We start from the raw sequence: 25,916 nt of genomic DNA on the forward strand, positions 1-25,916 counted from the left end.
AGCGCTTGTCCTGTTGCTAGTCCTGGGTTATTCATGCTTCTCAGCTGCAGGCTGCCTGGTGAGCTTTTAGGGTGGCAAACTGAGCAGTCACTCAGCTCACAGTCACCACACCTTGGCAGGCCTCTGACCTGTGCAAAGCCTGCACTTGCCTGAAGGGCTGAAGGTCACACTCAGTGCACACTGTTGCTGTCGGGCTCTGCCCTTCATGCTGGGATTTCTCATGCAGAATATTGCAGACTAACAGATGCTCAGGGATTGCCCTGCATATCCTGAGAGTCCTTTCTTTCTGCCCCGTGATTAATGTGTTTTCTTTTGTCATTGCCCTTTCTAAACTGCTCACTGGCACCATGACAGTCATAATATTCCGCATATGATTGGATGTTGGTAAATATGGAAATATGGCTGGGATGATGTGTCTGGGCTCAGTTGCAGATTAGATGAACTTAGCCCTGGATCTTCAGTGCGTGTGTGATACTTGGGTAATATGGCTGTAAGAAGAGCAAGAGGAGAAAGATGAAGTTGAGCTATTAGTTGCATAGAGTACTTATCTTGAACAACCTTATTCAGAAAAATACCATTTCTGGTCTTGGATGACTGACAGTGTATGGGACAAGGCTGAATTGCATTACTAGAAGACAAGCTGTGTTTTCTTATGTTTAAGACTCAATTGTCTGTAACCTTGTTCAAATAACTTATTGCTTTGGCTTTGGAAAGTTTCCCTTCGTTATGGTAAAGTGTAAAAATTTGTTATCCCTTGTTACTAATAGTGGCCTTCTCTTTATTGTTTATAGTTCAACTGTTGGCAATTTTTGTAATGGAATTTTTTTGTGCTACTAGGAAATATGCTGTTGAGTATCCTGTATCTTAGTACTACATAGAAAATGGATACCTTTGGATGAACAGGATTCCAGAACTCCATGGCAATTTATTAATAGGATCTATATGACTAACTTGGAAAGGCTGCAGTGCCATAGTCTTTCAAAATTTAGACCTGTGTTGAAGTGAGATAACAGAATCTCCTGACCCCTCCAGACTCTGAATAATGCCGCCTGTCATCTGGAGAGATACAATTTATGCTCCATTTTTCTGGCTTATGAATTCTTTTGGTGGCACTTCGTGTAAGAGAGGGGAACAAAGGAAATAATTTAGAAGTAGTTGTAGGAATTGCGTGAATTCTCTTGGAAAGTGTGGTGCCTTATCAGGGGAGTGATGTCTCATATTTTTCCATGCAGGCTATTCAGCACTAAAATCAAGCCAGTATTTAGATTGTTTTTAAGGTTGTGGGCACCTAAGGACAGTGACTCTGTAGAGTTTTATGGCAAGGTCAGCAGTTACCTGCTTTGCTTATTAGCAAGCCATTGTGCTCTGTACCAAGTATAATTTTCACACTAAGACATATTGCATCTCTACAGGTGAAAGAGGAGTTAGGAGCTGGTACGTGCTCCTGCATCTAGAGGTCTTCTGTTCAATTTGAGGTCTAGCCATTAGTCCAGCATTTTGTCCAAATAGCAGCTTTGCATTTTGTGCTGGAGTTGAAAATATTTCTGTTATATCACTTCTTGTTTCTGTAAAGTGCTTGTCTCTTAGACAATACAAGCAGTGTTACAGATGCATTAGTATTAGCATTAGCAAAACAGACTCCCCAATATTAACTGTTAAAGGACTCTCCTTAAAAAGAAATTCCATGTATCTAGTCACTAAACTTGTCTGTATGGACAGTTAGCTCTGGGCAATTCTATGGTGCTTTTTCTGGGTTATTTGTTCGTTCTGACACTTCAGCTTGTTTGAGTTATTTGCTAGTTAGATAGAGAAGTATATCTGCTGTTCTAGAGCATTCTCTGTTTTAAGATGCCAGAAACTTGAGCTGTCTTTTGTAGTGTCACTCAACTATTCCAAACTGTTCTGTAGAAAGAACGATTGACTCTGGAAGCACTAAACTGAAGTTTGATCTCAGTAAACAACCTGTATACACAAACTTTAGGAAGAGCTTCTATACTGTGAGGCATTCATTTGGGCTGGGTTGGTTGGTTTGTTTTAGGAATTCATAATTGTTTAACTTCCTGAAAGAACATGATTTCTATTGAATGGCTTATGCTATGGCATCGGAAGTCTGTAATCAAATGCTTCAGACACTACTGTTCTGCTACAACTTGCCTGGGACAATTGTCTGAACATGAAGTTAAGTGGCTGTCACAGAAATGTGTGGAGATTCCCAGGCTCAGTTGCTAACAAGTCTTGTAGCTCACCATGAGGAGCATCACGGCATTCATACAGCTGTATTGGGCTTTTAAAGGAATTTTTCACTTGTGCAATAGTCTGGGCTCAATGATGTGGTAGAGATGCTTATATTTTTGTTTGTCTTTTGCTAATACTGTCTCAGGTGGTATATCTCTAGCCAGTCTTCTGTTTGAACTTCCAAGGAAATCATCATTCTGTGCTTTGATTATTTCCCTATTACAATTGCAAATAATTCATGCTGCTAATTAAGATGCTGTTAGAATTGCACAGGGAGAGGTGCAGGGAAAGAATACAGCCTGCTTATGCTTACAGTTTATCTATCTTATAAATTCATAGAACAGTTATTGCTAAGGTAGCTTGCAGTCTACGAATGAAGATATGTGACCTTCTGATTCATGGTATTTATCTACTGAAGGTAGAACAAAACAGCCGTGTTTTTCAGAGCCTTGTTTTGTCAGGTGCATGTGGAGTGATGGGGTTAGGAGAAATATTGTGCCCAAACCAGATTTATGTACCACTGGAGAGAAACAGGTTCAGAGAGACCTCTCTGTTTAGTACTAAGGGCCTGAAACTGGGAAGGCTGTGAGTTCCCTAAATAACTGATAACCAGCAGCAGAGTTTCTTATGCAGATCTCGGAAGCCAAAAGGATGCATCTTTTGTATTGTGAAATGAAAAGGAAACCATTGCAGAGTTGGAGAAGTACGTAATAAATCCAGAAGACTATTATAGTGTTGGTTGGAGTTCAAAGAGAAGTTAGGACACCTAAGTGAGGTATGTGTTAAACACTTGGGAAATATCAACACTGAAGAAAACTGATGTTTATGTCTTCATTGTCCATATATATATATAAAATAGTATATAATATACATATATAATATGTATAATAGTGAGACTCCAAAACTAATGATGACTTTGTGGTACGTTGTGACTGCATATCACAAACCAGATAATGCTACTTCTGCCTCTTCTCTTTTCCTCCTATTATAAGTAATATGAATTCAATTCTGTCTTGTCTGCATTGTGGTAGATAATTTGTATACTCTTTCCTCTCTTCAGAAAAAGTTATTAGTAATTCTTGTTTAATATGAAAAGATGAAAATCATCAACATTGCTGATGACGTAAGAGCAAAGGATGTCTCTGTTGTGGCAGTTCATCCTGCACCATGTCGGTACTGGGTGGCGCTGCCATTGCACACCTACTGCAGGAGAAAATAAGATCCCTAATGTTAAAAGAGAAAGTGCTTTTCTAGTCTTTCTTCTTAATGAAAGATACTGTTTTCCTTTGTCAAGGACCTGTGTGATTGGATATTTATCTACCTTTGTTCCCTGGAGAGTGGACTTTGCAGTTCATACTTTCTGGTTTGTGAAACAGGATTTCATACAGATGATTACGTCTCTGGAATCTGTGTCATTCTACTCCTAAGAGGAATTGATAAGCAAATTGGCTTTCTAAAACATGAAAGAAGCCTAGAGCAAACTCTTTGTCATCACATTGCTGGTCAAATCCAGAATTGCCTTCCACAGAGTTGCTAATATTTAGCAATGTCTGTGGTTTCCCACGAGGTTGCTTAGGTGAACATAAGAAGTGAGAGAGAATGAAGATTGGCTTCATCATGAGCTACGTCTGTTGAAAACTATTTTGGGTTGTATATGTGGTTTATATGTAGTTTTCCAAAATCAGATTAGTGTCAATCCATGTTTCTCACCTCCGCAGTAAGTTATTCATCAGAGAAAGAAAATACCAACTATTAAACAAAATTTATATAGGTTAATTGAATTGTTACTCAGAACAGATCTGAATGGAGAGACCAGAGGATAATTGCAAACCCTAGGTAGAAACATGCCTCTCTCCGCTGACTGTGTAGGGAGCATGGTCTTGTAAATGAGGTGCTTCATGTGCCCTAGGTAGGGAGGACTCAAATAACCTCTGTCTGCATTTGCTACACCACCATTGGACTGAATATCTCAAATTTGTAGAGCATGACAGTTGGAGAAAGGGGAAGCGTTCCCATTCATCTACTGAGCTGTCAGCAAGGACTGACAGCAGTTGCTGTCTGAAAACTTCATTCTAACTTGCACAAATGCAGTGCCCATAGCATCTCTTGCAGTATCACAAATAAATGTGAACCCTTGTCATAAGATGTGTGCTGGGAGTGTGGCTCTGTATATGTTTAGTATTTTTAGAACTAGTTTGAGGTTGAAAATGTGCTCTCCAAGAGTTGGATTAGAGGAAAATGTTTGGACAAACCAGTATTTATGAAAAGTTCTCTTCACTGTTTCATCCAGAAATTACATCTGTCACCTTTTTTGTCACTTTATCACATTAAGATGTCACCCAACTTTGTTCATTAAACGTAATTATTTGCCTTTTCTTGCATTTCAGGTATCTTGATTTAGAACACTCTTAAAATATAAGAAATGAAACAGGCAGGATAAATGTCTTAAACTCTGTGCTGTTTTGATTTTAAACTGCCTAATCCTGTGCTTTGCTTCCTGTGAAGTGTTAGAGCAGCTTATGCCTTGTCAGCAGCCTCTGCTTGTTTCCAGAGTGGCAGACAGAGAAGCCTGAAGGGAAAGTCTTTTGCGTGCTTGTGTGTGTGTGTGTGTGTGTGTGTGCTTCTTTCCAGATAAACTGACATGGGGCTTTGACTATGGCTTGTGCCTGCACTTGGGGCGGCCTCTCTAGCCAAGCTTCAGTCCATCCCTGGAACAGCCTTGTTCTAGCCTTCATTTGCTGGGCTTGGAAAAAACCTGGTCTGGATTACCTGGGATTTCTGATACAAGTCTCAAGCAGCCACTTGGATCTTCACTGTTGGAATCTGGGGAAGAAGAATATTTAAGAGAGAGAAATTCCAAAGCTCCTTCCTGTTTCTCATCCAGGCACTTGATATTTTCACACACAACCAGCTATGCAAAACTGACAGTTAAATGGCTGTGTAGCAGATATTAGTATTTGTGTGTAGACGGAACTCACACTTTCCAGAGCCTTGTGGGTTTTTTTCCTAGCTTTGTTCCAGCTAGATTTACTTAAAACCAAATATCTAAATTACTTTTTGAACGTCCAGAAGCAGCAGCACATTTCTTCTGCAGTCTGTGCCTTTGTTTCTGTAGACTTTGGGAATTGATGCCTATGAATGAAATGTCTGTAATTTACTTTCCTGTCTCTGATTGTAGTATTTGATTTGCAACTTTATGCATGGCTGTCGAAAGTTAATCACTTACACATTGATTAAGATAATTTTCTCTTTTTGTATTTCAAAAACAGAAGATGCAGTTGCTCATACGTAAAAACTTATAATGTCCCCCAAACACCAAGCACTAATTAAATAGTGTTTTAGAAACAGCTTATAATTTTTGATAGCTACACCCTCACTGTGCTTTACTTCTTATGCAAAAGTAGTTTTCAAATAAAATACTAAGGATGATTGAGCAATATTTTTAAATTATGGGGTTTACTTTGTACATCACTCTGTAAGTTCAAGTCTGAATAAAGTTTTGAAAGTGAAATAGCATTTTAATATTATGGCTCGAAATAACCTATAGTTTTTAGTCACAGGAATCAGAGCAAAGAGGCAAACTGAATATTAATTATGTCTAAATTTAGTAGGTGGCTTATGTGCGCTGCTTAAACTAACAATCAACAAAAAATGCTAATCTGTTTGAGTGAGCTTGGTCATCTTGCTACTATGTTTTCCTGAGTTTTAGCTTTTGCTGGAGTTGAGTTTATCTTCTAGTTCCAATGTGAGTGCTTCTGCATGTAGGGTGCTCTGGGATTAAAAGAGTGTTCCAAGGGTGAACTCAGTTATTTTTAGGAAGGTTAAACATCTGGATGTTCACTACAAAACCTTTTCCAGGAAAGCATTTTGTTCCTGAGCAAGAAATATCAGCAGAAATATAAATGCAGCACAACAGCATGTAATCTCTGGCTTCCCAAGGGACTCTGGTATTTTCAGACTGGTCTGTTGCTTAAAGCAACTCTGAGGATTACAGAAGGATATTGGGAGGATTTACCTCTTTTGTAGGTGGCTTTGAGACATGGGAATCCAGAACAGAGGTACCGAATTAGAAAGGAAGGAATGGTTATGGGGGACTTAAGAAATACATTTGTAATGTTTCTAAGACTCCAAGTGTCTGCATTCTGGCTGAAAGAGTACATTTTTGATTGAGGTAGGTTGATTAGTAGAAAATTGTTCTCTATCAGTGTTAAAGAGTTTTCTGAATTCAGAAAATGCAAAAATGTTATATGTAAAGTATAGGATTTGGGGAAGAAAACTTAGGTTGTCTGTAATGGTTTTAAGGCATTTCACTATACATTGCATGTGTATGGGGAAACACCTCAAGAAAATTGTCAAAGCTAAACGAGTGAAATGCATTTAAGTGAAGTATCTTTGTAGAGAGCTGGACTTTTGTTTTATATGAGCTGTCTTACACCCTTGATTATATAGAATACTCCTTTAAAAATGTATGCTGGCTCCATAGCTCAAAACTTGACTGGCTGGAACAAAAGTCTTGTGCAAAGATGCTGAAGTATTTTGAAATCCAAATTTCAGCAGCACTGTTTGCTAATAAATTGCATTTGCAGCTGGGGGGTGGGTTTCCCCTTTACCAGTTTCCAGGTGCTGCAGAGAGAACTCTGACATTCTCTCTGTATTTTCTTAATACATTTTGAGCATCATTAACTCTGCACTTTCCTCAAGCAGGAAAACTGAAGATTCTAGTTAGCTCCTGTACCAATTTTCTGATACTGTTGATATGACGGTAAATATATTTGTGGTGGGAGGCAATTTTTTTTTAACAGATTTGTAGGTGTTTTATGTACCTCTTGAGGATTTTGAAACTTCTCATGTTTATGTATTGAGAAGCTTAGGTCTCTCCAGTTGTGTATTAGCTTGTATATTAGTTTATATTAGTCTAATAAGAGGTTGCTTCTCTCCACAAATGCTATTTGGTTTTAATTGTATACATTGTGATAGCATGAGACTGTTGCTGAGTTGAAAAGACTATTTCATTTATTTGAAATGCTTAAATCTGGTCACTCACTGGTAATTTGTATTTTGTTATTTACTACGTACATTACATGAAAATGTGAATGGATATAGATGCCGAAGGATTAGCACTTAGGGTTTGAGCATGTAAAATTTCCTGGAAAGCTGAATCCTCTACTATAGCAGCAGCAGCATGTCTTCAAAACCACATAGTGTTTGTTTTATAGTAGCTCCTAGATGCCAGGCATATATTAAGTCATTCTGAGCCTGCTGCTGGTACATGGACATCCCTATGAAGCCCAGCAGTTCTCTGTTTTTCCTAAAAGTATCAAGCCATTAATTCCCTGATCCTTAGGGAAATTATTTTAAGTTCATGTAGAAATTAGAGACTGTTGTTTCAGTGGATTCACACAGAAGTGTCAGTTTTGCATGTTTCAAAGCAATTCTGTTGAAGATGGGAAAAATAGAAGTTAACCTGACTTGATACGAGTTTTCCTTTCTATCCATGTGGTTGGAATTGTCATGACTTTTAGTAACACCTGAAAAATCTGGTGCAGCTGCTCTTGGCAGTGCTGGATTCAACTTTTGTCTGGGTTAGAGTTAGTGTCGAAGATTTAATCTGACTCTGTTGTAACGTTTAATGAATGTCTAAGTAAAAACATGTTTTTAGAAGTGGCTCACTGCTCTGATGTGTTCCAGTTTGTCTAGCATACAACACTCATTAAATGAGCACAGCTTGAATTCATGGAATAAAATGGATGTTACACTAAGAGGGAGATGTGAACAGGAAGTTATCATCTCGGGTCCTTTTGCTATGAATGTCAATTGTATCTTTAGGATGACCACTGCAAATTAATGTATAACCTGTGAACAGGAGAGAACTTAGTTTCCTCTAATGTGAACTTGATGCCTTTATATATAAGTTTGTTTCCCTAAAGGCAAACATTTTGTTCAGTAAAAATATCTTTTTGCTTTCATTTGAACCTAGTTACCTCTGGACTTGCAGAGGTTGGACACACAGTGTTGACTGACACAGGATTCAGACACGTTTCCATTTTGTGTTTGTAGAAGAATAATAATACCTAATGAAATGATAATATCTTTCTGATAAAACCAGTGAAATTTCAAGTAGATGTCATTTGGTGCTGGTGAAATAGAAATTTCACTTGGTCCCATACATGAAGCCTTATAAGCATGAATTTGTCCAAAAGGTTTACGTGGTGATGTATTGAAGACTTGAGTGCTGCTCTTACGGAAGTTACCTCTTAATAAGCGTGGCAAGGCTCAGTATATGAGGTGCCTCTAATAATCTGTCTGAACATTATCGTTTCATTAAACCTCTACTGTTTAGAATGAGTGAGTACAAAAGAGCAGTAGGACACGTTCTCCTCCTTTTTCTTGTTTCTCAGGCCTGGAAAGAGCATACTGGATAATACTTTTGGAACAGGAACATTTGTTTTTTGTGTTGTTGGGTTTTGGTTTCCCCACCCCCAAAAGCACAATACATGAAAGTGGAACAACTGCCATCTCTTGTGTTCCTGTGACTATGGAGATGCTGATCTGAAAATGAAGTTGGATTTGAGGGGAGGGGGGAGGGCAATTGTTCAACTGAATCAGTTTACTGTTTGGTGTTGCAAATTCCCCTTTTGCTAGTAACACAATTTTAGGTTGTTTTAATCTCATAGTTCCCCCATTTGGTGTTTCCTTTTGCTTACACTAAAGCTAAAATCACGTTTAAATACCAGTACCTGCCTTCCCCTTAATAGTCATCGCTCCTTCTCGTATTTATTTTATGCTCTTAGAAAATGGGATGAAAAAGAAATGAACAGGAGAGAACACCTCAGGAAGAATGCGTCTATCCAAAATACTAGTATTAGTAGGCTCAGTAGTCTGGGAAGATCATAGTGCTCATAATGTAAAACCTTAATTGACTTCTGTAGTAAATCATATGCATTCTGAAATGTTAATTGCATTAGAGTCGGTTGATATACATTTAATGTCATACTACAATTTAAGCTGAAGTTTTGCTTCCTAGTTTCATGCTAGCCTGAGTCACCAAGCCTTTGGCACAGATACCTTGGAAACATGCTGCGTTGATTGTCTGTATTTCTTTGTAGTGTGTTATTTTGGTGCTTTATACTCAAATTTTCTTCCTGTAATAAATACACGTAGCGCTCTGATTCACTGTTGTTTTCTTTCTAAGTAAAATAGCCATTCTTTTCCCTTTGACTAAGAGACTCTGCAGAGAGTGTCCTGTGCTTGTGGGTGTGAAATTTTAACTCAAGTTAATAGGGAGTCAATGACTTGCATCAGAACAGGAGAAAAATCCCTGGCTTAAGCTTAATTTCCCTCCTCCACTGCCTCAGTCATAACTGAACTGATCATGGGAGTTGTGTGTTCAAATACGGCTTTCAGCATTCTCTAGGTGGGATCCATTCAGCAGCAAAAGGCTGCTGTTTGACATACTGGAGATGTAGATCCTAATGTTGTTGGCTTTTTTTTTTTTTTGCCCCTTTTTTTTTTTTTGCCTGTTTTTTGCTTTTCAGAAAGCAAAATATGTTGCTGTTTGGTTATTTTAGAATTGTACTCCTGGTTATGTGAACAGCAGTGCATTATTCCTCTGCAAAGGAAGTACTGGAACCATGAAATGTTGTCATTACAATATTACAGAAAACCTGAGATTTTACTTCAAGCTTTTCATTCTAACTACATGTAAGGTTTGTTTGTTTGTTTATTTTTTAATATTTTAAACTCCTTGTTTTTCCCTTACATTGGAGAATAGAAGAGGTGTTACTTTCAGTCAGTGCTTCAGCTTCAATGGAGAAATTAAACATACCTTAATTTTTCTGGGTTCAACTGCTCATAGTTCCTTGACCCACTTGAAGCTCATCTGTCTCCCACTAGCACTTTTTTCTTGTATTATCAGGAACAATGATACTTTCTGCTTGATTCAACATGCCTTTTGATCATATTTATATGTTTGGAGAACAGATTGATTCAGCTTAGGTGTTTGGCTTTTGTTGTGTGTGTTTGCAAAGTAATCTGATAGTGTTGTGGAGCTCTCAGTCTACTACAGACCCAAGAAGCTTTTACTTGTTCTTGAGATGGACGAGTGTAGAGCTGCTTTTACTATCCCCCACTTTTCCAAATATAGAAAAACTTAAAGTCTGAGTGTCACAGTTCTGAAGTAGTCAAAAGGAAGGTTAGTCCAGTATGACTAATTTTATGACCTTATTTTGGTGCTCTGGGAATATGTGGGAGAGAAGGTTGGGTCTGAGGTTTGTTTTGTTTTTAGTGAAAACATAATTGTGTGTGTGTATGTATGTAAGGCACAGGACATACTGTTGTCAGAATTGGTACATTAATTGTTTGTCAAGAGCTTGCAAAGTAGATACTGTATCTCTTAATTGTGAGACAGAGATGAGATATTTGCTCACTGCTGTCTTCCTGGTCCAGATGGAGAAGCAGTGAGGACTGGGACAAATATTTCATCCCAGATAATGAAACCTCACGTGTTTTATCAGCTTGGGCAACTTTTAGTTGTGGCTTAAAGTCCTCTGAGATGCTGTTGGCTGAAACTGATAACTTGTACTGTAGTAATGTTGAGTCATGATATGAATTGCTTGTCAGCATTTTCATTGCAGCAGCCTCTAACCCTGCTCGGAACAGGTCTTCTTGCTCCCGTAAGAGCAAAATACCCACACTGAGTCCACACTGAGTGTGTGCTGATTGTACTGTGGCTGGCAATGTGTCGGTTAGATTGTAGATATCTCGCTATAGAGCTTGGACAGGGCTTTGTTATTGAATAGGGGATTCTTGTGCAGAAGAGGCTTGTACTTGTTCTTCAAGCAGTAAATGTATTTTATTGTGAACTGAAAGTAGGGAGCATCCTCATGTTTTAGGTGATTATAGTCATTTTTAATGAGCTTTTCTGTTAAGTAGAAAAAGGCTTACAGAGATCAAAACACAGATGGGAGACGAAGGTGAAGACTTTGGTGAAATTTTTATCCTCTTCCTGTAACTAGAATGTCATAAAATGAAACCTGCACTAAGCAGTCTTCCGTCTAAAGCAGAACTGTGCTATCAAGCAATTGAGAACTCTGGGTTGCATATATGACTGGGATATCAATTGATACCTTTATGACCCAAAAAGGTCTTAGCTGCCAAAATTGCAGAAAACTTCCCTGTGCCAGGAATAACCATTGATGTTTCCAAACTGCTCTTCCTGAAAGCATAATGTTGTTTGGATCATGATGAGGCTCAGTAGCATAAAACTGCAGACAGCTTGCACAGTGGTACTCTGCAGACTTAAATTATAGCAACCACACCCTTGATTTGCCTTTTTTTTTGATGTAAAAAGGGCTATTTTTGGAAAATTCATACAGTTGAAAGTGGTAGTTTAGATAAAAGAGCTGTTTCAGCAAAGCTTTGAGGTAGGCTCAATATTGAGCTGACCTCTGCAGAGTTCACTGGTCTGTTGCAATCTGAAAATTTACATAAAGAAATATGCTTGTGGCTCTGGCGAGAAATGCTTGTGTGTAGCAGATCTTTATTTGACCTCTTCTCTTCTCCCTCCTTCTGATCCTTCCTCTGATTATTTGCGGAAGGCGAAAACAATTTTCCAGATGAGGAAAGTCTATGTGGTCAGTTCGTTCTTGCAGCTAAGCTGCAACCTTCTTGCTTTGTCAGATGCCTTGTACATATATTTATGTATATTTTCATATTTATATATTTACATCTTATTCTGATACTTGCTGATTTAATTCTTCCACAAAAGCATTATATTCACATTTTTGTTTGGCAATTTATATGAGTCTACAGCAAAACTTGAAACTATCTTCTGCAGTACACTGAAGTCTTCTATAAATTGATAAACTATGAAGACAATCACAGACAGTTGCTTTACTTCAGTAAATGAGTCTTAATTCTTTTTGTCATTCCCATGAAACATGTTTTTTAACATACTGGTAGCTTGACCCTTGCAAATGCAGTATGGCTGTTTCTTGTACCTCACTGAATACCCTTATGTGTTAATGCTGATGGGGTTTACTTGACAGTCTCATTAATGGATGGCCAGTGCCTCAAGGTGCTGTGCTGTGGCAAAGGTATCTGGAGAGCCGGGGGTTATAAAAGCGTTCAGGTGTTTGAAGGGCTTGTGAGGACAGATAACTTGGTGAGAGTTTCCAAGGGGTGGATACTACCGCGTGCTGCAACCATACAGTTTACTAATGAAAGCAAATCTGGAAGGCTGAAATAGCACAAAATATTATAAAATGTCATCACAGATGCAGCAGCTACAGTACCTGTGGTCTATTTTGAAACTAACTTTGTTAAACCATTGCTAACTTCTGCATAGAAGGTTAGTTAGAAGGCAATAGCAAGGTTAGTTTTGTTTAATTTACATAAGCTGCAGTAAAGCTTGGATTACAGGTGTGTGTATTACAGTGTGCTTAATCAGACATAACTGTAAGCTGCTTCTGAAAGGGTTTTAGTCCCACCTTGTCCCTGGCCACATGTTGACTCCTTTCGTCTTTGTGCCATAGCTAGCAATTGTGCAACTGCTGGCCTGTATGAAAACTCGCTGCACAAAGGCGGTAATTTGCTGGGGCAGCGTGCTGCTTTGCTGGGGTAATTTTCCCACCTCTTTCTTCTCTTACTGCCCATGAATAAAGTAAGTTTTACTAGCAAAACCCAAGCTAATTGTTTGAAAAAGGAGGCTTTATTGGCAGAGCTCTATTAATGCCACTGAAGTCAGAGGTGAGGTAACTTAAGGTGGCTAAAATTTACAGTTTAGGGCTGGCCTGTTGGTCTCTCTTGCCTCAGACTTTTCATTTTCAAACCAACATAAGCAAATCCTATCTTCAGCTGGAGTCCTTTAGATTTACTTGTCAAGAAGGGATAAAAGTTATAATTGTCTTAAAAAATAAAACCAGGGCTGTGCCTTGGCTCAACAGTTTGCTGGGGCTGGCCTGTAGTAGGATGCCAGCGTTCTGGAACAAGTTAGCTGATCTGCAGCAGCTCAAGTGAAATAAACATGACTCAATTAAAATACAAAATTGAGTAAAGCATTCACTAGTAACTCTGGTTTTGATATCAAATGTTTTTCCATAGGTTTTTGTTCAGTTTAATGCATTGGAATGATACCTACTAACTTTTCTTCCATGGTGCTCCATTATTGCAGACATCATTGTGGGGATGTTTTGTTCACATTTTCACAAAATGTTTGCAGTTGGGGATACTTGTGGTACAGTTTCAAAACCTACTTCTGGAGAGGATTCCTTGGCTGCTGGTGACATATATTTGGCAGTAAAAACATGCCCTGCTTTTCATGACATCTTGTTTTTTCTTTCTCTAAGAAAGAAAGAAGGGGAGGTTCCCAGGTCTTGTGTTGTTTGTTTGCTTTGGAGCAAAAAAGCCCAAGCCAGATCAACCAACCAACCTCCTCAATAAAACACTGAACCTCATAAAAGTAAATTTATTTGTGTGTCTGGGTAAGAGGTGAAAATCCAGACTCCCATTCAGTTTACAAATGCATAGTATGAAATAAAAAAGCTGGTATTTTTTGTTGCAGCAATGTCAAAGACATTCAATATATTTTTGGGTGTTTATTTTGGTTCTGGCTACTTAATAGTCAGATATGTGTGTCCACTACAACTTACTTGAAGATGTAATTTTTCTCCATTAACCACTGATTGCAAATTTTGCTCCCAAGTCTCCTGTTTAGTGTAGTTCCACCAGAGCGGTGGGGAGCTCAGGAGCTGAGAATGCTTTTGAGGTGCAGGGATGTGCTCTGTGTTGGTGGGAAATAACGCTCCTTTGAACGAGTAAAAGTATTCTTACGCTTCCAGGCAGGGGCTGGAAGTTGTGCTGCCGTTCCTGTGAGGAAGCGAGTGCTCCAAGCTGAGTGTGAAATCTGGAAAGCTTCCAGTTACTGTAATTCTTAAACACTGTGAAACATATAATTCTTTGTTCTGTTGGCAAACGGTTGAACCGAAAGAGTAGCTCAGATAATGTTTTTAACAGAAAATATTGTGGGGGTGTGTTTTGCAAGATTGTATGTCCTGATGCCTTACTGGACATACGTTTCAGTTTCGTCTCAAAGTGAGCTCAGAGGAGTGTTTCCTCTTAGCAACTGAGTTGGGAGCTTAGAATTTGGGTTTGGGGGGAGAGTTTTAGCAAAGCAGCTTTCTGGAAAGCGTAGAAGAGGGAATTGGAGTTTTAAATTGGATGTGTAGAAATACATAGGATATCTAACAATATGAAAATGTTCTGAGATCTCTGTCTGATAAACAGCAGAATTAGTCTCTGGTTACAACTTGAAATGCCTGTGTGAGCCCTAACCACATCTGCATAGGAAAATCTGGGCTTAGTGGGACATCTCAAATTACTCTGTTTTGGTTTGTTTTGTTTTTTCCACTTCAGTCTTGCTTCAGGGTTTTTTTCTGATATGCTCCATGTTTCCATAGATTACTTAGACTAAGCAGACCTTACCTGCATGTGACAATTGAGATGAAGTTGTAAACTTACTTTAGAAAACAAGCTATTCCTTTAAGGTAAGTGAAGCCATAGCAATTTGCTTGTTTTTCCTATGAATCATGCTGAAGAATGGAATAGTGTTGAGATATGTTTACAGCTGTGGGTGCTATGACTTCACACTTAAAATTATACCTTTAACTGTTACACTCAGGTTTAACTTTGGTTTGGCAGCAAGCCTAATGGACACTCTTACATATATGTGTATCTCGCATATGTAAGGCAGTTGAAAGAGGCTTTTTAGTTATACCCTTGACCTGGAATCCAGTAAAGGAAAAAAGCAGTATTGGTTTTACCTACAGAGTGAGGCTGCCTCCCCACCAAAAGGAATATTTGTGCAATTAGCTGTAATTGATCTTTGTGTACATGGTGGTGCTTTTCTTTTATGTGCCCTAGGGCCGTGCTCTGGAGTCCTTGAGTTTGATTTGCTCATCTTAATAAATGATGCTACAGTGAAAGCTCACACATGCCTTGCACTGTAGCACCAAAATATTATTACTCTTAGCAATAAATTATCTTGATCATAGTATTCTCTAACACTTCTTTTCACTTCTTTTAAGGAATAAAATAGAGTATTCAGAAAATGTAAGAGACAAGTAAATTCAGAAAAAACATTTTCCTCACAAGTGGCATACTCTTTATGATCAAAAGAAAAGAGATGTGTAGGGTCACTGCAGCACAGTGAAGGTGAATATTCCTTTCTACCTACAGTTGATAGCTCCAAAAGCCAAGGGTGGAGCAGGGGAAGTGAGTTGCAAAATATTCTTCAACTTGCCTCGAATTTACCAACTAGTATTTCTTGACTTACTGTTTTTCTATTGCTGTAGCAATCACTGAAGTAATAAACACGCTAAATAGCTTTTGAAATACATGAAACCCTTGGAGGAGGTGGGAACTTGCACCAGCCTTAGTGCTGACATTTAAGACCAGATTTGCAGCAGAAGTTGATTGTTGGGTTTTGGTTGGTTTTTATTGTGGTTTGTTTTCCATTTCCCTTTGAAAGAATTGACTGTTTGCTGAGGTGGGACCCTCAAACTGAATGCGTGCATTCAGTAAGTTCTGAAAGTGAGTGATGAGTAATAGGGCAGGGAAGGAGATGCTTCATTGTCACCCTTTCAATGCTGGTACCTACCTACGAGGAGTTTTCTTCTGAAGAGAATAGAAATTGGGAAAGTGGGATACATATTTTGGTGGCCATGGATTTTTGTTACTTACCTTGTGAGGCAACAGTGGACGCTTGATAATAAAAGGGATATTTGAAGTGTAGGTAAAGATTACCATATTGATTGAATAAATAGTCATGGCTTTTAATGTGGGCAGAAGAGTATTTGGAGTGTTGTGTGGGCACTTCTCAAGCAACATCATCTTTCAGAATCTGAAATATGCAAGTGAATTCCCATTGGGATCCAGTTTACCCCGGTTGTGTCTGGTATGAGAAGCTCCCCATGAGTTTTGAAGGGCTTTTTGTGTGAGAGAAAAAGTATGGACTAAAACTGCAGTCAGAAAGACTTACACTAGAGTCAAGAAAAGTCTGTCACCAATTAATAGTTAATGAATTAGTCTTTCACTAATTTCACCACTGGGTGTTTTAATCAACAGATGAGGTAAACATCTGTCATGACTGATTGATTGTCTTTCCCCAAAGCAAGATCAAATTATAACTCAGTGAGTTAAATGATCTCCTTACATTCCTGTCAGTGGGAATTCCTGTGATAGATGTCTGCAAGTTGTAGGTTTGGTCCTATTAAGTAAAGTAAAAGCTCTTCCATTTTAATCCAATCCTTGCTCTAGATACTGTCTAGATACTTCCTTGAATAGTTTTATTTTTCTCAATTTTGAAAGCACTTAGATGTTATGATCACTGGTAAAGAAAAATATGTGATGAAAGGCAATCTCCTCTCTTCATGTGAACCTTGGTGGAGTTCATCCACTGCACTAACTAGTCGATGTGATTTATTTGTTGCTCTGTTGTTTGCATTCTCATATATATACAGTAAACGCAGGGAAAGTTTATCTTGCTGCTGTTCTGTCAGCTCTTGTATGAGAATGATTTGTGTCCAAGGCCTTTAGCGTGCATTGCTATGGAAACTTCAGTGCACAGGCTCCTCATTCCCCCCTGGCAGAATTCTTCACAATGGTATCTCTTGTACCTGGAAGTCAGGGAAGTGAGATTTGCTACTGAAATATTAAGGGGCTGGATTTCTTTTATCAAACATTTGGTAGGCATGTTGTGCAAGCAGAAAGGGGTATGTGTGTAATTTCAATCACATAAAACTTCTCTGGTGTCTTAGGCAATAGTTTTGGGGTACTTAAGCCAATGATGCCATTGAAAAGTCTTCCCTCTTTGATTTTATGTCCCGAAACAAGCCATATCAGGAATATGAATCACTTGAGAAACCTTCCCATTCATTCTTCGTTATTATTCAAGGAGACAGGTCCCCTGATGTAGTTTTCCATGTGGTTTTGCAAACAGTTGTGCTGGCATGGGATGAAGAAAGGGAAATGGTGACTGGCAAAAGGAGAGAAGTAGCTTTTGTAACAGCAGCGTTGGACTGTGATCATTTCAAACTGGCCCATGACAAGTAGGTTATGTAGAGGGTAACACACTGCACTGTCACCAGGAGACAAGTTTGGTTTCTAGTTTTTTCTCTGGGTCTTCATTGAACAAAGCAAGTTGCAGATACTTCTTGATCAATGCGGGGGGCAAAAAGAAATACCAGGCTTTGCCTAAGGGAATCCTGCTGCTGGTTTGGAAAGTCTGCTGAGACTCTTGGCAAGAAACTGCTTTTCTCTTGATGGTGAGGAAGAGCTGACATATGAAAACATGGAAGAGCAAAGGAAATAATGAGAACAGAGAAATTAAGTACATAATAGGAAAACAGTAGGACTAAAAGAGAGGATTTTACAGGAAATTCCGAGGCAAGCAGATGGCAGAGACCCTGTAGGGTGAATTGTTCACAAAGACAGGTAAGTTTGGACCTGTGGTAGTGGGGGGAAAAGAGGGCTTGACCTGCAGCTACTGACACACAGAAAAGAGAGTGTGTGTCTCTAATGCTATTACTGTTGTTGTTGCAACTTTTATTAGTTGGGTACCATCTTCTCTAGCTGGGAATGAAGCAGGTCTCTGTTCCCTTGGGAATACAGAAGTTATTCATTTTTTTTTTTCCAGAAGAAGGGAGAGTGCTGCTTGGAACGCCAGCTGTAACTGGTGTGGTGTATTTTGCGTGGTTACTCTCTGGGATGCATGGAAGTGGTGGTGTGTCACAGTGGCTGGGCATCCCTGGAATTGTTCTGTAGGTAAAGGTCCATGGAGCAGTCTGTGCCAGGCTGGAGAGCTCGCTGCTTGGATTGTTGTCTGGACAATACTTTCACTGTATAGCTGAAGGGCTGACACACAGAATATGTTATAGAACAGTGCTTGCTGTGTCTCTGTCTTGGCATGCATTAGCAGGCTCTGTTGTAAGCACTTGCACATGAAGCTGCCAGAAATAGATGCCTAATGGCAGAGAATTTGCTAAAATTGAGCTCAGCCATGTAAAGATACAGGTTGAGAGTGAGATCTTGAGTTGTAGAGAAGGCATTTGGGAAGTCATCTCTCACTAGCTGGCTGAGAAAAGGAGCATGCAGAGAAAAGTGAGCCGTCAGCGTGTTTGATTTTATAAAATACTTTGGTCTAATAATTAGTTTTAGTTATTTATTACTTGGCTGAGTGAGAATCTGATAGTTGGTTTAGAAGTAAGTTATTTAATCAGGCTTCCTTATAAGGATGTTGAATTTCAGGTGTTGTAGCATAAGAATCCTAAAAGAGGTATTTCCCTTGGAAAACCACTGGTTGTCTTCTGTATTTTTAGCAGTGTTCTGCATCTATACCAGAGTACAGAAATGGGTTGGTAGGTAGTTGTAACATAGCACACAGGCGAACTGCACTGAAGTAAGTCCCCCACAAGACAGCAGTCTTTAGCATGGCCGTATCCAGCATTAACTTTCAGAATGAAAGTGAGGAATAACGATCTTGTCTTCATGGATTGTAATGTAGTAAGTACTAAGAATTGCTTCTGAAATCAGTTTTAAAGTCAAAGGGCAACAATGCATGGGTTTGTTACGGGTATTTTTCTGTACGTTTTCTGCTACTTATTCTGAGGTTAAACACTTAATTTTACACAAGTACCTTGTAGAAGGAAGATGGTTTCAGTTTTATATGTGCAGTGGAAGGCTGGTAAAATGTGACTGCAGAAAGTCTACTGCAGCTTCTGAAAAATGCCATTAGTGTAGGTTTTTCATTTGGTTTTGGCTGATCCCATTGGAGAAGAACGTAGCAGTGATGCTGTGTTTGGCTGCGGGAGTATGTGAACTTGCGTACTTGTAATATGCTTATAGGAGAACCCGGTTATATGCAGGTGGACTCTGTTGAACTTATAGAAGGTCATTTAAATTTCAGTTAAAAATACAAGTGGATTTGCAGATCACTGGCATTTTGAATAACATTCAAACCTTTGAAGCAGCCTTACTTCTCGATTCTTTCATGCGATGCTGTCATCTGCTTATTATCTCTAGTCTAGATTAATGCATTAGAAAGTGTTTATTTGGGGTTAAGGGTTCTTAATGAACTTTCCAGTGATTAGGATTTTAGGAAACAGTTCTGTTTTCAGGTTTTGTGCTGTACCTTATAGAATGTTAAAAAATGTAGGGGTTTATTATGATGAGATTCCCTTCAGCATTGTAAAATTATTCTTGAGGTTTGCTTGTGGGCTACTTGTGTTGGAAACTTTGAATGAAATCTGGACCTGCCTGAGCTGCTTGCTTGATTCCTGCTGTGCAATTACTCTCAGACCTGTCGTGCTGTGTCTGTTTTGTGTTGCTCTTTTTCCAACTGCCTCAGGAAGAAGGAAAGTGTGACTGTATCTTCCTGGCCCTGTTTGCTGGAGTATGAGGGAACATGAATTTTTCCTGATACCAGCATTGAGTTTTTAGGATGCCCTGCTATAAGATCTGTGTGGAGGGATCAGGAAGCATCACTGGTCTGTGATGAGTTTATAATTACACTATTGCACTGTTCTTGTGCAGGATGGGAAGACTTTAATTCACGTTTCCCCCTTGCGCAGAATCAGCAGATACCTGTCCTCATCATCACTGCAGTCTATCAGTAGGGTTATGGTCTATGAGATCATTGTTTAGAATGGGTTTACATGTATTCAATTTCTTTCATTGTACCAAAGGGCCTTCAGTTTTTAATACAAACTTAATGGATTATGCTCAGGGCTGATCCATGATCTGTGTATCATCCTTATTTTATCTGTTTTATAAATCTTTCTAACATTTACAGCCTTGTTTTGACTAATGTTTAGTAATTATGATGAAATGGCATTTTAATTATCGTAGCTTCCAAAGTTGCCACTGAATGATGAATTATATAGAAAACATTGTTCATCTCAAAAGTATTTGCCAATTTATGAAGATAGAATTTTATGAACATCAGTTAATAAAGTTTAGTGCGTAACCCTACATGCATCTAATCCCAGTTGAAATTCCATTTAATCATTTTGCTTTTCTTATAAATTTGGAGTTCCTGAATGTTCTTGTAATAGATGAATTCCACTATTGATTCCCAAATCTACACAGCATACAAAGTTTCCCTTTCCCTTTGTTCAAGGTTGGGGAAGGAATGCTTCTCTCTGAAGCTAGTAACAGGACATAAAACTAGGATGCTCATCCTTAAGCTGTTTCTTCTTGGTGTGTGCTTAGCTGTAATCATTGGCTAAAAATAACGTGCCATGAACTATATTGTCTATAATCAGCATTTATGTATATACTAAGTGTTTAGTTACATATTGCATGTATTTGCAGTTCAATATATTGATCTTAATGGATGCTTTTAAGATCTCTGTTCGCCAGCCTGGAAACTAAAGGTCAAACATGACTGAACTCCAAAACTTCAGATCATCTTTATGTGTTGGCCAACTTCATGAGCGAATAAGACATCTGTATTTTACTTTCAGTGCAGGGTTATTTTGAAGTTATTTATGTGATTAACCTACGTAGTTTCTCATTTCTGAAAAAGCTTGTTCCACAAGTCCGTAATTTCATCTAAAAGAGGCGGTCTGTTTTTCAGTGATCTTTAATATTGAATTTCTATAGTAGAAGGTTCACAGTTGTGTTTGCGTATTAAAGAAAGTATTTTAAAGTGTGTGTCTGGTTGTTTGGTAATTTTCTCTAAATTGCTTTTGAATTGGGAGTGGGACGAATGATTCTTTAACTGTCTTGTATCTTTAGTTTTTATTTGCTTAGTGATATTTAATTTGGAACTATCATGTAATTCAATTATCTCTGTTCCATATCCATAGTCTTGCTGAAATTAGGCTTTTTGTTTGGTTTTCAGAAATGTTTAGTTCTCATTTTTGCAGGATACAACTAATGCAGTTAACATTGGGCATTATTCTCTTCCCTTTCCATTAGTTCAGTGCAAGTTGTGGAAAAACTGTTGGGAGTTGTAGTGTGACATCCAGAGCTTCCCCATGTCTATCATATCCCTGCCAGTGTGGTGGCCCTCTGCTTGGCTTACTCCAGTGTGCCAGTGGTTTTCTCTGTTAGGCCTCCCAAAACTGCAGGCAGCACTAGAAATACAGCTTCACAAGTGCCAAGCAGAGAGATAATTTCTCTTGGGTTGCAAGCTCTTGTCATCATGTTGGTCCATTCCTCACAGTCCCCCTTAGAGTATTTTCTGTCCTCTAGGATATCAGCCCCACTCTCCCCAGCTGACTGTCAGCTGGGGACTTGTTGAGGTTGCCTTCTGTTCCTGTGTGTGCGTCAAAAGAAGTGTCAGTGTAAGCTACAGAGTAGGGTTTGGTCTGTCAAGGATAGGGGAAAAATCAGCAAATATTAATATTTGTATTTCTGTGCTTTGAAATACAGGTAGGTTGTATCAGGAAATCTATCTAAAAGCTGGTTTTTAAGCTCCTGCTGAAATGTCTGTTGGTAGTCCTTTATCGAGTGGTCTGCAAGATGTAATAGGGAAGTCATTGTGTTTGGTTTAATAAATGCTTATTGCAGGGTGTGGTGGGGTTTGGGGGTTTTTGCTGGTTTTATTGGGTTTTTTTCTGAACTAAGTGAACCTTGACTGCCACATTGCAGCTTAACTACATCAGTTAAGACATAAGAAGTCTTACAGAAACCAAGTTAGTGTCATTTCCATGCAAGGTTGCCGTAGCTGCAATTGAAGAAATGTTAACTTGTTTGAGGAGACAAACAAGTGTGATGGGTTCAGAATAAATTACCACAAGGCTTTTAAATTGTTCTTTGATTGTTGCACAGATTTTGCATGCTGTGGTCTTGAATATAAAAAGTTAATTTACAAGCTACAGGTTTTACATTCCTAGATGATATGGGAACCTTGGAGAGAGCTGCCATAAAGATTTGTCATCCATCCTCTATTTGTATTATAGTAAGAAAAAGAATTGTAAATGGTACTGGAGAAATGGACACTTGTGACGCCTTCTTTTTCCTAATTCCAGGGCATATTCCCTTGTGGATTCCAGTCAAGTGTCTACCTTCCTGATTTCTATTCTCCTCATAGTCTACGGCAGTTTCAGGTAAGATTTTTCTTTAAGGTTCTCAAGAATTTTTCTTTTTGTAATAAAAATACGATGAGTGACTGAATAGAATTTATGCCTTTTGTTTCATTGTATCTCTGTCAGACTGATGGCGAATATTTCTTGCTTCTGAAAAGGAAATGGAAAAGGAATAAAAAAATATCTAGTTGAGATTTCTGAAAGACATAATTGTATGTCAAGTTACAAGAACATATAAGATAACTTAGAAGTTAGTCCTTGAGGACAGCTTTGTAAAATTGGATTTTGGAGGGTTTGAAAGGCTTGTCAAGAGATAGGATGCAATGTCATTGGTATATGTAATATTTCAGTGTTAGTTGATTCAGCAGGTCCTTATGATTGCTTGTAAAACAAGTCTCGTAAAACAAGATTCCCAAGTCCCAGTGCTATTTACCTGAGTGTAACACCTTAATACAGAAGGTGTTTCCCAAATACAGGTATTTCCCAAAACACCATCAGTGTTGCATTCCAGCAAAGTGTCTGAGAACTGCTGCAGGATGAAGTTGAATCTTCAAAAATCAGATTTGCCCCATTTTAAGAGACTTAACTATAGTTTAGAGAAAACACAGTTGTCCCTTTAGACTCGCATTTTGTATTAGAGTTTGTTTTAATGTAGTGGCCCCTAAGGAATGAAGTTCGTACTGACATATTAAAACGAAAATTAATCACAGCATGAAAGCATTATTTTTTTCAAAGTACAGCATGTTTTTCTTTCTGTTTCTTGAAGAGCATTCCTTCATTTAACAAGTCTAAGATAAAAGGCCATACATTCACTGTGAAGTCTCTGAACTGCTACGACTGTTCCTGAAATAGATGATAGCCATGGTCATACATATGATGTAAGCTGCAGCTGTTAAGATGAGAGGTTTTAAATTGCCATCATAAGTTAATAAGATCATATAATGAAAGAGCCAATTTTTGGTAAGAGCTATCTTAACAAGTATGAGGTAACAGCACTGCTGATGGAAATAGAATAGGAAAACAAAATCTAGAGATGATGAAAATAAAAAAGAAATAAAAGATTGTATTTGCTTGGTATTTTTCGTCAAGTTTTGGGTCAGTTGAGGGACTAATTCAGTTTGCAACTATTTGAATTTATGCAGTTTTGTAAAAAGAACATAGCAAGAAGCCATAGCATTTATTAAAATTCAGTTGTGAAAACATAATGCAATATAAACTAGCAGGAGTGCTTGAGCTTAAACTGCCTGCCCTTCTCAGAGCTCCTTGCTCTTAAAAATCTCCCCCTGCTATTTGCCATCCTATTCTTATATACACATGCTCTTTTACCATCTTGTCCGATGTTTTACATTTAAAATTGCTCATGCAACAAGGACTGCAAAGTTCAGAGCAGTCTAACTTACTGGATGAAGTAGTGGAATGGCGATGGATACAAACCCGTGGAGGAAATGCCCTGTTCTAGTCCACTTCCTTTGTACATATCCTCAAGACCCCAAGATGCAAACTCTTACAGACCAAGATAGGGTCCCATACTTTTACATTTAATTTCCTATAAGTAGTTTCCTTAGCAGATGTCTGAGCTGAAACCTGCAGCTGGTGGTGGTGGCTTGGACAAATTCCTGTTCTGTTTGGTGAGCAAGTGAGGACAAAAGCAGTTTTTTACAGAAAATTGTGCAGTGGTGTTAAGAAATCAAGTGTGGTAGTAAATGGCAAAATTACATTTGTCTTGGAAATTCCTAAAGTAGTAAAATAAAAACTTCTGGCAAAGTGGGTGGATTTTCTTAATTTTCTTAGAAAAGTGACTTGCCAGAAAGAGGAATGTTACGGCTTAAGGTGCTCATTCTCAAATGACAGCAGTGGTGTCCTCATCCAGATTTGAGTGTTTCATCTCAAATGGAGCTGTCATAAGACAAAAGGACAATAGCACTTCTTAGTTAACTTTCATGTTGCAGAAAGTGGGTTTGGTTTCTGATTTTCAGTTGGAAAAGCAGCAAATAGAATTATTGCGGTATTGCTGTGGCAAGTGACTTAAACTCAAGTGCAGTAATAGGATAAGAAAGAATTGGGTGGGTGAGTCATTAGGATAAAATCCACGTGCATGGTGGATCTAATCTAATGCAAGAGGTTTCAGGGGAACAGAGGAAATGCTTGATCCACTGTCCTTATTCATACAAGCAGCATTTGTCCAAAACCAAAACACACCAAAAAACCCCCTAAACCCTCAAGATATTAAAAAGAATGCCTTATAGATCATGGGGAAAGTCCACATCCAGAATGCAGAACAGTTTAAATGAGTTCCTGTTTCTCTTGTTGTCAATGAGTGAGCATTTCCTTCCTACATTTCCACTAGGTCAGGAGTTTCAGCTTCAAGCCCTTCCGATCGTTTCTCAGTTCCTGATGTATTTTATTATCGACTGCCAAAGGAGCAAGTATAAGCCTTTAAACCATTACAAGCTGTAAACTGGAGCATGCAAGTATATGTGTTAGTTACGGGGTTTTAAAGAAGTGAGCTCAGCTTGAAACAGGTTGTTTCCTATGGGTTCTTGCAAGACAGTCACCTATTCTCATCCATGTGCTTCACTGTCATTTAAATGTTGGGGGTACTTTGCAGGCAGGTAACAGCTAAATCATCTTCTTATCTTGTTACATACCCAGACATGGTCTCTCAGCTTATGTAAAGCCAGATTTAACCCAGAATTAACCTGTTCAAGTATGTGCTTTTAAACCAAACCAAGCAGCATGGAATGAAACTGGTGTCTTCTGTCTCTAGGCATTGGGTACCTAAAGTACATGCATAAATAGGAAGTAGCTCAAAAGGTGTCCTTATGGTTGGGTTTATGACTTGACATTTATGGAAATCAGGATACATATTTCACAGTAAAGAATAGAAAGGCTGTGCTTGGAGTTCATAAACATCTACAGCCACAGTGCTGGCAGGCTGGAACCAGGGTTTGGATAGTCCTTCTCACCAGATGGTACAACAACGGTTGTCTGCATGTGCATGCATGAGTGGGTGCACATAAAATACCCGTGGAAGGTGAGATATTCTTACCAGAGGCATGGGACTCGGGCACTCTTACTTCATATAGGCAGCGAAGACATTTTTATGTGCGCTTTCTGCTGTTGTTTCCCCTATTCTTATTCCCACTCCAGATCTGGTATTGGAACTTGTCCTTTAATCTCACAGGACCATTTTACAAATTACTTTAGCCATGTTAGAGCACACAACACATTTCAGGCTCGCTCTCTGTAATACGCATTAAGAGTTGGTTGAATTAACTTGTCTCAGGTCAATGACTGATTCTGATTGTAACTTTTTACTTAGAGCAATCAAAATCTGGCAATTCTGTGACAACCCACAATTCTCTTAGTCCCAGAGTTGTTAAGGTTAGTGACTGTCCTCCCGAAGTAGAGCAAAAAGGAACTTCTCAGTATATTGCATCTGCAAGCACCCCTATAGATACATATTTGCTTTCATATTTCCTCCATTGTTTCATAAGAATATTCTCCTGCAGGTTTTCCCTGAAGCATTACCGCAGTGGTAGTGATCCATAGCTGAATCTGAACTTTCATGGTAGTAATGTGCCAGCAGCTTAC

At 38.7% G+C, this 25,916-nt stretch overlaps 1 protein-coding gene across 3 annotated transcripts in view; it reads left to right on the top strand.

Moving 5' to 3' along the window:
- SPPL3 (signal peptide peptidase like 3) overlaps positions 1–25,916 on the top strand; it is a 60,262-nt gene that overhangs the window by 12,405 nt on the left and 21,941 nt on the right. For 2 of the 3 annotated variants that reach the window (XM_030502212.1, XM_030502211.1), the window contains exon 2: positions 22,266–22,343. In XM_030502212.1, the coding sequence (XP_030358072.1) occupies positions 22,266–22,343 (78 nt within the window). Of the gene's footprint in view, positions 1–18,999; positions 19,026–22,265; positions 22,344–25,916 lie in introns of those variants that run through there. The other variant, XM_030502213.1, reaches the window with a different exon arrangement.

The sequence above is a fragment of the Strigops habroptila genome, chromosome 11 (assembly GCF_004027225.2).
Source record: "Strigops habroptila isolate Jane chromosome 11, bStrHab1.2.pri, whole genome shotgun sequence".
NCBI classification, from domain to species: Eukaryota; Metazoa; Chordata; class Aves; order Psittaciformes; family Psittacidae; genus Strigops; species Strigops habroptila.